This window comes from Hyperolius riggenbachi, chromosome 2 (genome assembly GCF_040937935.1).
Source record: "Hyperolius riggenbachi isolate aHypRig1 chromosome 2, aHypRig1.pri, whole genome shotgun sequence".
Classification (NCBI taxonomy): Eukaryota; Metazoa; Chordata; class Amphibia; order Anura; family Hyperoliidae; genus Hyperolius; species Hyperolius riggenbachi.
This window is the reverse complement of record NC_090647.1, coordinates 43,530,260-43,541,364: the sequence shown is the minus strand read 5'-3', so window position 1 is coordinate 43,541,364 and position 11,105 is coordinate 43,530,260. Positions and strand designations below refer to the sequence as shown.

Below are 11,105 nucleotides of genomic sequence, written 5' to 3'. Positions count from 1 at the left end.
TAATCAGATTCTCTCTGCGTGCTGACACCGATCGTTACAGAGCCCCATCTGAGGGACAGTTAGTGACAAGACTATATACTTTACTTAGAAAAGAAAAACTAAAAAACAGTAGCTGTTCCATCTGACTGCCTCAGTTTAAAATCGCATGTTTGTAAGAGACATGGAAAATCAGCATCGCAATGACTTCTGGTGAACACAGGGACAAAGGAAGGGGGACGCACACATGAAACTAGGCACATCACATTTTATTATTAACTTTTATTGCCTTGATATGGTCACTGACAATCAAAAACACTCATCCGTACAAAAACATTCCCTGCTCAGAAATCAACAGCATAGACAACAGAAAAAGGATCCAGTCCTTGCGATAAATTACAAAAGATTCAGCTAAAGCCCATGAACCGGCATAGTTTTATATGCATCCAACAGAAAATGATCCTAATTTACTTCTACGTTAACAAATCTGTGGAAAAAAAAAAAATATGGAAGTTCTCACGCCCCACCCTAAAATTTACAGATCCCAAGTGACCGACTGCTGACCACTAGGGGTGCTCAGCGAGAAGCATATATAATGCAGAGTTGATGCAGTATTATGCAAAATTTTGTATGCAAATTCATGCAGCTTGAAGAAAAAAAACAGACCAATCAAATACAACCTTGGCAGGATTTCATCAGCCCAAGTGCAAGCTGTATATACAAAAAAAACAAAAAACAAAAACAAACAAACTTTAGGATCTGCATAATCCTCCATCTCATTGGTCATCCACTAGTCACACAGTCAGCCTGAACCCCGCCCCTCCTTAGTAAAACAGGTTTTAATTGGAGTAGGGCAACTGCTGTGACTCCCTTCTGACTGACCGCCTATCATGGCTTCAGACTGAGTGGGGGTGGGGAGGAAAAAGAGTGAGCAAGCAGCTAGCGGTCACTGAGGATCTATGAATTTGTGGAGCTGGTCTATTCTCAAGTTTTATAAAAGCTCTTATGCTTTATTCATATATGAAAAAAGGTTCTAATAAATGCATATGAAAAATACATATCTAAAATGGTTATTTAAAGGGAACTCAAGGTTAGAGAGATCTGGAGGCTGACTTTTTTCCATTTAAATAATGCCCATTGCCTGGCTGTCCTGCTGATGCTCTGCCTCTAATATTTTAAGCCGTAGACCCTGAACAAGCATGCAGATATGTCTAGGAAGATTAGCCGCATGCTTGTTTCAGGTGTGTGACAAACCCTACCGACCAGAAAGATCAGCAGGGCTGCCAGGCAACGGCTATTGTTTAAAAGGAAATAAATATGGCAGCCTCTATAGATCTCCCACCTTAAGTTCCTTTTAAAATTAAAAAAAAAAAAGTGCCAAATTTGGGTAATTACCTCACTACAAAGAAGCCTTTGGATGATCCAGAAGCGTCCCCCACCCTGCTCCTCCTCACCGTTGCTCCTCCTCACCGTTGCGCCTCTGTCCCCTTCACAAAACAGCTTGTGGACCCTTGTCCAAGCAGGTCGGTGCTACTGCTCAGAGTGACTGTGCTTGGGGGTCCTTGTGGCTGAACGGAGAGGTGGAGGAGGACAGGAAGCTTCTGGAGGATCCAGAGGGTTTCCCCTTCCAAGGTAAGTATGTGACTCCCCCCTCCCCTTCCCCCAAACTCGCAGGTTTAATTTAGAGACACAATAAAGCTGGAAGGTTTAAGCTGTACTGGATTAAATCGGGTGCACAGCTGCAAGCAGTAATCCATAGTGAGGCTGATTTATCAGCACAGGTGCAGAGATGACTGGAGGCATGGGGAGCAGGAAATGAGATCCACCAATCAGAATGCTTGTTTAATCCAGCAGCAGGAAGCCAACTGGTTTCTCAGGGCAATGGCTCAACATCCGCCCCATTTTATTTGCACTTGTCTTGATAAACCAGGCCCAGTAACCAGTCTTACTAGTTGCTATGGGTTACTGTACTTAGCATTTTTTTCTTTGCTTGGCATAGAGTTTCTATTGGTTTCCCAGTTGTGAGCAGCCACCCAAAAAGTCATTTACTACAGGGTCATTGTGTCCAAAGAATAAAGAGCCTCGAAAGAGACCCAGTCATTTACTAGTTTTCTTCTTTATACACCCTGAACGTGTGACTGCTCTCCGTACTGTTTAATCCATTTCTTCATGTAGGCTACCTCCAGGGCACGAGCCTGAATCACTGACTTTGGGTCATAAGCGTTATTAGAGCGCAAGTCCAGATGGTGAGCCCCGTCAGAGATAAGGATGGCGACTAAAGAATCGCTGAGACTCTGCTTCACTCCGCCAGCAGACCACGGATCCAGGTCACCATTGCTGTAACAGAAAGGAGATATTACAGATTTACTAACACATTGCAGGTAGGGCAGAACAACCAACATCATGATCCAACGGGTACATGCCTTTCAAAAAAAAAAAAAAAAAAAAAAAAGGCAAACCAAACCTACACACACTATACTTCCCTCCCGTGTAGTCTACTCAGTCTCTTTCTCCTCTCCTGCGTCCTGTTTATCCACAGTGATCAATGGAATTCTCCGTCCTCCATTTTGAAAATTGCCATTAGAGCTGGTCCACACTAGACACAGTTGCAGGACGGACACTGCAGTCCGGATCAGGGGAAGTACCCACCGTACTGCAAACTGATGAAAGTGCATCAGTTTTGCATCAGTTTCCGTTCAGGTTTTTCCCTGACAGAAAACGTCTCTATCATTAGGAAGGAGTGGGAGGATTTTTTTGGGCCAATCATAAAGCTCAGGCTATCAGTTTTAACATCCGTTTTTTTTGCCTGTGGAGCTGGAGATGCGTTCTCATTGCTTTCACTACCCCCTGCGTGTATCCGTGGTCCTGATCCGTTGCGTGAAAATGCAACAGATCCGGACCTTCCGTTTAGGTTTTGAAAACGGATCCCCGCAGACGGATCCGTTTTTTACTTGGGTGAGGCTGGCTGCTATTATCAACATTAGTATCCGGGACTCCGTTTTTCATCCTGTTTGAAAACCGCAGCCACGGATACGTTTCCAGACCTAGTGTGGACTGGCTCTTACCCCATAACAGCTCCCTGGTCAGGACACTGGTAAACTAATATCGCCCACTGCAGGCATAGGGAAACCTGGGAATTAATTTGCTCCCCAGTTGTCCTTTCAGTTATAACCTGACAGCAACAGATATTTCAGTTCTGTCAAAATCTTGTCTGAACTGGAAGGATTAGTCATGTAAAAAAAAAAAAAAAAAAAAAAAATATATAAAAAAAAAAAAAAAATGGTGAGCTTCTGAGAGGAACTGACTGAGGCAAGTTTGTAATTTTCATTTGCAGGTACATCATGTGTATTTTAAATAATTTTACTCAGTTCAGGTTCCCTTTAAGCTGAATAAAGATCATATTTTTTTCATATAGCACTTACGGATTTTTTTTTCTTATATCAAAGTGACAGAAAAGCTAAACTTTGAGGAAAAATTACCATTTGGTATAGAATCATATTCTAATTTAAAATAGGATTATACTCCCCATACTTAAATTTCAGTAATTACTCTTAGGTACATAAAGAACAGAGTGGCGAGACAGGTTCTCTTCACCCCTCTGCAGTGTACAAGCACCGTACAGCCAATCACTATGCAGGGGCGCCGCCAGCATACAGGCGAGCAACGCCCCCACTTGGGGCCTCACACAAAGAGGGGGCCTTGCTCTGTTGCTGGAAGCGGAGCGGCAGGTGTGTGTGCATCGTCGGGGGGGGGGGGGGGGGGCGTTTCAACTCACCTGCACACAGCCTCTATATTTAAACTGTCCCGGTGTGCGGCGTCTGTCACTATGGTAACAGCGCCCCCTGTGATGACATAACTGCATATCACAGGGGGTGCTCTTACCGATGCGACAGACGCCGGGACAGGAAGAAGATGGAGGCTGCGTGCAGGATCGAGGCAGGTGAGTTAAAACTTTACTCTGCCCGCCCCTATTACTGGAGACACCTACCTATCCAACCTATACTGAGGGGTATCTACCTATCTAACCTATACTGCGTGCACCTATCTAACCTATACTGTGGGGCAGCTACCTATCTAACCTATACTGCGTGCACCTACCTATCTAGCCTATACTGGGGGCATCTACCTATCTAACCCATACTGGTGGCAATTATACGGGCTACCCTATACTGGAGGCACCTATGTAGCTAACTTACTGTATATAGCAGGCACCTACCTATCTAACCTATACTGGGGGCATCTTACACCCTCACCCTGAGTGCAATTTAGCCTAGAAACTGCTAGTATTTGGCTCCTCCCACATCATGTTTTGGCCACACTCATTTTGTTTTGAGGTGGGGCTACCTTTTTTGCCTTCATGGATGGGGACCTCAAGTTATGGACTGCTTAAGGCCACCAAAACCTTAGCTGCCCAGTCACTATGTGGCCTTCACGACATGCAGGAGCAAAAGCCGCATAGTGATTGGCTATGTGGCGCTTATACCATCTCTGAAAGGAAGTAATGGATAATGCTCTGCATTATATATATATACACACACACACACACACACACACACACACACACACACACACACACACACACACACACACACACACATCAGGACTGGCTCTTCCAGAGCCCTAGGCCCCACATGACTGGGGGATGGGGGGGGGTTGCACCTGTCTTGATAAACTAGGCCCAGTAAGTCTTACTGGTTGCTATGATTTCTGTGCTGAGCACTTTATTTTCTTGCATGGCATCACAGAGTCTCCTTTGGTTTCCCAGTTTTGGCGGCCACCCAAAAAGTCATTTACTTCAGGATCATTGTGTCCAATTAATAAGGAACCTTGAACATGACTCACACACTACTGTACTTCTGCCAGAAGAACAACAGGGCTGCCAGGCAACTGGCATGGTTTACAAGGAAATTAATACGGCAGCCTCCATATCCATCTCAGCGTTCACTTTTAATGGGGCTGATCACAAAGGCTGGGAGGAAATTGCACACCCTTTCCCCGAGCCAATCCTTGCACTTGTAGTTTGGGTTGTCATTCCTTGCTTGTCATTTTAGTGCACAGGATCAGGCAGGGGTGGCCATCACAGATGGCTGGGGAGGACTCGTTGGCAGGGATAAAAGGCTCACCCAGATACGTACACCTCCAGGTGTACCAAAATACTAGAGACAGTCAATGAGATGCAAATAAGTCCATCTTGCATGCATATTTGATGTAAATTGTATGCCGCTTTGCATTCAGCCAATCAAATGCATTTCCTGTTGATTTTGACTGGCGGTGAACGTTTGTATCTCACTGGCCATTTCTAACAGCAACTCCTGTGAGCCTCTCGCAGTCTCCTCCTCTGACTGAACAGTAGGAAAGGCAGAGGCCAGGAGAAGCCACACAGGAGAGAGATAGGCCACACATACCAAAATGTACCATCTTTTTCGGACTATAAGATGTACTTTTTCTCCCCAAAAGTGAAGTCAGTGCCTCTTAGTCCAAATAATACACATTTGGACCTGTGCCAAGTCCTCCACCCTCTGTGCCCCACGTCCCCTATGCACATATTTACATAGAAGCCACGCCTCTCTGCTCCCAAAAGCCTACTTCCTCACATTGGAGGCAAACTACCAATCAGGTGGTGGGGGGGGGGGGGGGGCAGCGCCAATTACTCCTATTAAAAAGCAAGCAGGAAGCAGTGAGCGGCTTTAAGGGCGGTCTGGGGCCTATTTCCCTTACAGCGGAGGCAAAGAGGCGTGGCTTCTATGTAAATGTGTGCATTGGGACAGAGGGTACATGAAACAGGACATTGGAGAACTAGGGGGATGGGGGGGGGGGGTGTTTGACAAGAGGTACAAGGAAGGCACAAGGGGAACATAATTGGGAGAGAAGGTCCATCCTTCAACATGGGCACACTAAGTTTATTATATATTTTTTTATTTTACATCTATATTCTATAAATTGCGCCCTTGGCCATTTTACCTGAAGAGGATGTTGCTGGCAGCGCTGATGTTCCTCCCACCATACTGTGAAGTGATCCAGCTCTTGCGAGGCCGCACCCCCCACAGCTTGTAGCAGTCGTCCGAATAGGAATCAAAATCCCAGGTCTGAGGCTCAAACATGTCGGTGACCCCGTCGGCACAGACCGGCATCACCATCTCCGTACATGCCTGCAGGGAAACAAAAAGGGCACCACTCATAAGCCAACATGTCTTCTCAATCACAATGGGTGGTGGGAGGGGGGGGGGGGGGGTTAGGAATGAATCACACCGCAAGCTAATATAAAAGCATAGCATATGCAAGTATTTATAAGGCCTAGAGGAAGACACACCTAATGGGGAAAAAAAAAAAAAAAAAAAAAAAAAAAAAAAAAAGTACTACAGGTAGTCCCCGGTTAACGAACGAGATAGGGACTGTAGGTTCGTTCTTAACCTGAATCTGTTCTCAAGTCAGAACAATGTGCCATCTCTGTCCCCTGTACCGCCTCTGTGCCCCCTGTGCCTCCAGTGTCCCCCTCTGTGTCACCTCTGCCCTCTGTACCTGCTTATACAAGTTTAAAAGCCATTTTTTCTTGTAGTTTGAGAAAATCGATTTAAAAAAAAAAAAAAAAAAAGTCCAACTTGGGGGGGGGGGGGGGGGGAAACAAAAAAAAAAAAAAAAAAAAAAACACTGAATCCATGCCATTCGCATCGGCGGGTCGTTCACAAGTTGGGTGTTCGCAAGTCAGGTACTACCTTTACTTTAAAGTGTACACAACTCAAAGCTTGGGTATCAAAACACATACTTACCTAAGAAGAGGTAAGCCTCTGGATGATATAAATGCTTCCAACGCTGTACTCCTGTCCTCCGTTGCCAAGCACGGACCCCCCTAAAGGCATACATGTAAAAAAACTCTGCTGGGAAAATGGCTCACCCTGCTCCTGCAAAAGTCCCGGCAGTGTTAATTACTATTCCACCTCCAGGGAGGCTTGGACACAACTTACACACACACAACTTAATGATGCAGTTTTTAAAGTAATTTGGGTTCAGTCTTTCGCCGCCGCCCGAATTACCTTCTGAGCGCTACTATAGCCATAATTCACATTGCTGCCTATGGGTCACATGGTGACCCAAATTTCACGACGCCCGTTTTGGTTCACCCCTGAAGTTTACTGACTGGCTTGTCGGTATTTACATCGGGGCCGCACTTCTAAAACGAGTATGGCAGTGTCTGCACGGCAAGCCGTGCTACTGCACATTCGGACATGCTGTACCCACAGGAGGATGGCTTACTGCACAGGCACGCCCATACTCGTGCCAGAAGGGCAGCACAGCCGATGCTGTAGAGACCATTATTAGCCTCCAGGCTGGCGACATCTTTTGCTACAGAGGGAGGCCAAAGGTACAATGAGCTCCTCCCGACTGAGTAGTTTACCGCAGGCAGGGTGAACGGGTAGAGCAATGCGCTCAGACATTGAGGATCGCTAAAGATCTGGGGGCCACTGCACACGGACAAGATTCACCCAATTCTCGGCCCAGGTGGTCTTTATCGGTCGCCACAGCAGAGTTCAATCCAGCATGTATATAGCTTCAGACATGAAGCACAGCAAGGCTGTAATCTACTATATATGGAAGAAATGGATGAGTGGGATTCCTACCACATTTCCCTTTTGTATAGTTTCCAGCAGATGGCAGCAGAGCTCTGACATGCTCTTGATAGCTGACAGCAACTGACTTCCAAGTTGTATTGCTCTTTGTAAACAGACGTACCCATAGCTCCCGACTGTCCCTTTTTCGGAGGGACAGTCCTTTTGGGAGCCCCGTCCCTCTCACCCTCATTTGTCCCTCTTTCAGGATTTTGTCTATATATCTATATCTATATTTCTATACTAAAAATGTGTTGGACTCTAAACTTTATTCCCATCCTTTAAATTGACATATTACTAATTTTAAAAAGTTACTATGAAGGAAAATTAACCAGGATAGAAACGACCAGCGTGGTTTGAATTATAAAAAAACATTTTTCTTATGAAATTTTTAAGGTATGCGTGACTAGAGGCATGGTGGGGGCATGGCCAGGGGTGTGTCAGGGGCATGGCTTAAGTGCCCCTTTTTCTCATCTCAAAAAGTTGGGAGGTATGGTCGTAACCTCTAGTTCTGGTCATTGGTTTGTAAAGTTTACCTGGGGCTGGGCTTTGTCAGGACTGTTCTGGACTTACCAAGATAGCTGTAACAATCAGTAAAGTGGACCTCTGCTATAAATTCCAAAGCGAAAACGTGCCAGAATGACACAAAGATTGCTCCGCCTCTTACCCAATGCAGCAATGGCTGACTAATTCATTAATCAGCAGGAAAGCATTGTGGAAGCTCCAGAACATACTGTGGCTGGCACTGCACCTCTCCTCTTGCATCTCTTGATTCTGATTTTGACCAGATTTGATTCAGATTTTTAATCAGTCCTGCATGCTGCGTTTTTCTTGTGTTGATAGCATCCAGGAAAATCAGAATCGTAAATCGCAAATCAGAATCGCAAATCTGATTTGTTATTTGCAGTGCGTAAGCAGTGCCGGATTTGTACTCTTTACGACCCAAGGCCACGGTTAGCAGCCGCCCCCCCCCCCCCCCTTCAATATAGAGATGACACCCACCCCCAGTATAGGTAGCCAGATGACCCTTCCCCCTTCCTCTAGTATAGGTAGCCTATTGACCCTTCCCTCTAGTATAAGTAGCCAGACGATCCCCTCCTCCCACCCCCTTCAGTTTAGATATACTGGAGGGAAGGGGGGGGGGGGGTCATCAGGCTAAGTATACTGGTGTCTCCTCCCCCCTTCCCCTCTAGTATAAGAAGCCAGATGACCCTCCCCCCTCCAGTATAAGTAGTCTGGTGACCCTTCCCCCTAGTATAGCCTGCTGCCCACCCATCCTTGATCCTGTGGTGCCCTAGGCCTTGGCTTAAAGAGAAACTCTAACGAAGAATTAAACTTTATCCCAATCAGTAGCGGATACCCCCTTTTACATGAGAAAATATATATATATATATATATATATATATATATATATATATATATATTTTCACAAACAGACCATCAGGGGGCGCTGTATGACTGATTTTGTGCTGAAACCCCTCCCACAAGAAGCTCTGAGTACCGTGGTACTCTGGGCAAACTGCCACAATGTAACAATGTTCACAGACAGGAAATAGCTGTTTACAGCTGTCTCTAACAGCCAAAACAGCTAGGAGCAGCTACATAACCTCCTCACAGTAACAATGTCACCATGTAATAAATGTCACAATGTAAATCGGGGAGAGGAAAGATTTTACAATGAGCAAACACTGACTAAATCATTTATACATAATTATTGTAAAAATTAAGCACTTTTTTATTGCATTATTTTCACTGGAGTTCCTCTTTAAATCCATCCCTGTGTGCAAGAGGCCTTAGATAGGCTGGCTCAGCGGCACAGGTGGAAATGGAGTACCTCAGTCCACACCATGAAGCTCCTCCCACCCAGAAATGTCAATCTCTTGTCAGTTTTGTGCCTTTGCTAGGACTGCTATGGCAGTTTTCCAGAAAGGGTGTGGCTAACATCAAAACATGATTTTATGGCACAAGTGGTCAGTTTTTTTTAGACATTTTTCTTCCTGCTACTCTGTTACAGCTTCTGCTGCCAATAGTGTTTTGTTTTATTTTTTTAAACCAGAGGTCTGCTTTAAAAAAGGAGAATAGAGAGATCTCCAGCAGAATTCAGAAGTTTAGGGGGTCTCCTGGATATGAAACGCCAACCGTTCGATTGCCAGTGAGTGATATGCCCCATCCATCCCACAGGGTTACTATCAGAAATGGGCAGATGGCAGTGTCCTATTATTAACTGGTGGCAAAATCTATCAGTGCAGGTGCTGATAATCCGTAAGGACTGGGACCCACTTTCAGAAATCACCTCCCAAAAGTACAAAGCTTGTTTAGCGATTTCCCAGTAATTGCCAACTATGCAATCACTCTGGGAAATTACAGAAATGCTGCGATTGTGATTTGTGGGAACCTTAAAGAAACTCTCCAAACTACTTTAGAAGCTTTTACTGGTTCGTGGTCTCAGCTCAATGACACATGCATTGAAGTATGCCAGAGATAAAATCTATGAACTATGGACCATTTATATCTTTCTTCCTCTCAGAAGCCATTTTCTGCCAGGAAAGTGTTTTATGGCTATAATTCCTCATCAGTGAGGGTTACCCTATAGTCTGACCCGGATAGAAACAGTCACTTGCATACCTGATTATTAACCATTTCAGGCAGAGAAAGGGGGAAAAAACAGTTTTATGTGCTTGGCATGTGTCTATCATGTCACCTCATGTATCCTGCTGGCAGACAAGCAAATATTTACTTCGTCACATATTGACAAAAAGTAAGCAAATTAGGTTGGCTATTCATCCCAGCAACGCGCAGATCTAAAGTGAATGGACTGCATTCTCATCAACAAAGCGATATTTTTATTTAAAATGATACTTCGTTAAAAACATCATGACAAATTTAAAATGTAAAAGCTACACAGTACATATAAATGTACGTTTCTCCTAGGGCAAATTGCACTATAAATTACTTATTTCCTATGTCACTTACACGTTTTGGTCTAGTACATTTCCTCACGGGGGATTCTTGTTTATTTACAAAAGGCACTTGCTTAACTGCAGTTGCTCAGTCCAACTGGCAAAATAGTTGCAAGCAAGCAGGGAAGCTGGCTGGCATCTTTGTATAGATATTTACAGGGAGTGCTTTTGAACAGAACAAAGGTAAAACTGAGAATCTGCCATGAAGAGATGGACTAGTCCAAAACCTGTCAGTTTTTTTTATTTTATTTTACTACCTGCTGTAAGTGGGAGCAACACTTACGGTAGTTAAAGGGGAAAAAAAAGTCATGTATACTTTTCACAACATACAGCTAAATGTACCCGTGGAAAGAACGATGGGCCTGTCCTTCCCATCCAGACTCTTCCTGTCACATGGGCAGCAATTGATTATGCCAATAGATTAGTGTAGCCCACTGTGTGGCAAACATCAAGCACAGAATGAGTCTGGCCCTCATCAATATGACTAATCGCTTCCCTCACAGCTTCCCCATCAGTGAGCAGATCTGGTCTTTCAGGATTCCAGAGAAAACATTTAAGTTAAACA

At 44.7% G+C, this 11,105-nt stretch overlaps 1 protein-coding gene across 1 annotated transcript in view; it reads right to left on the bottom strand.

Moving 5' to 3' along the window:
• Window positions 1-238: 238 nt before the first annotated feature.
• Window positions 239-11,105, bottom strand: part of PRCP (prolylcarboxypeptidase) — a 53,820-nt gene continuing 42,953 nt past the window's right edge. The window contains exons 8-9 of the mRNA XM_068264761.1: window positions 5,938-6,125; window positions 239-2,313 (exon numbers count right to left, since the gene is read on the bottom strand). Coding sequence (XP_068120862.1) covers window positions 2,094-2,313; window positions 5,938-6,125 — 408 coding nt within the window. The 3' untranslated portion in view covers window positions 239-2,093. The remainder of the gene's footprint in view (window positions 2,314-5,937; window positions 6,126-11,105) is intronic.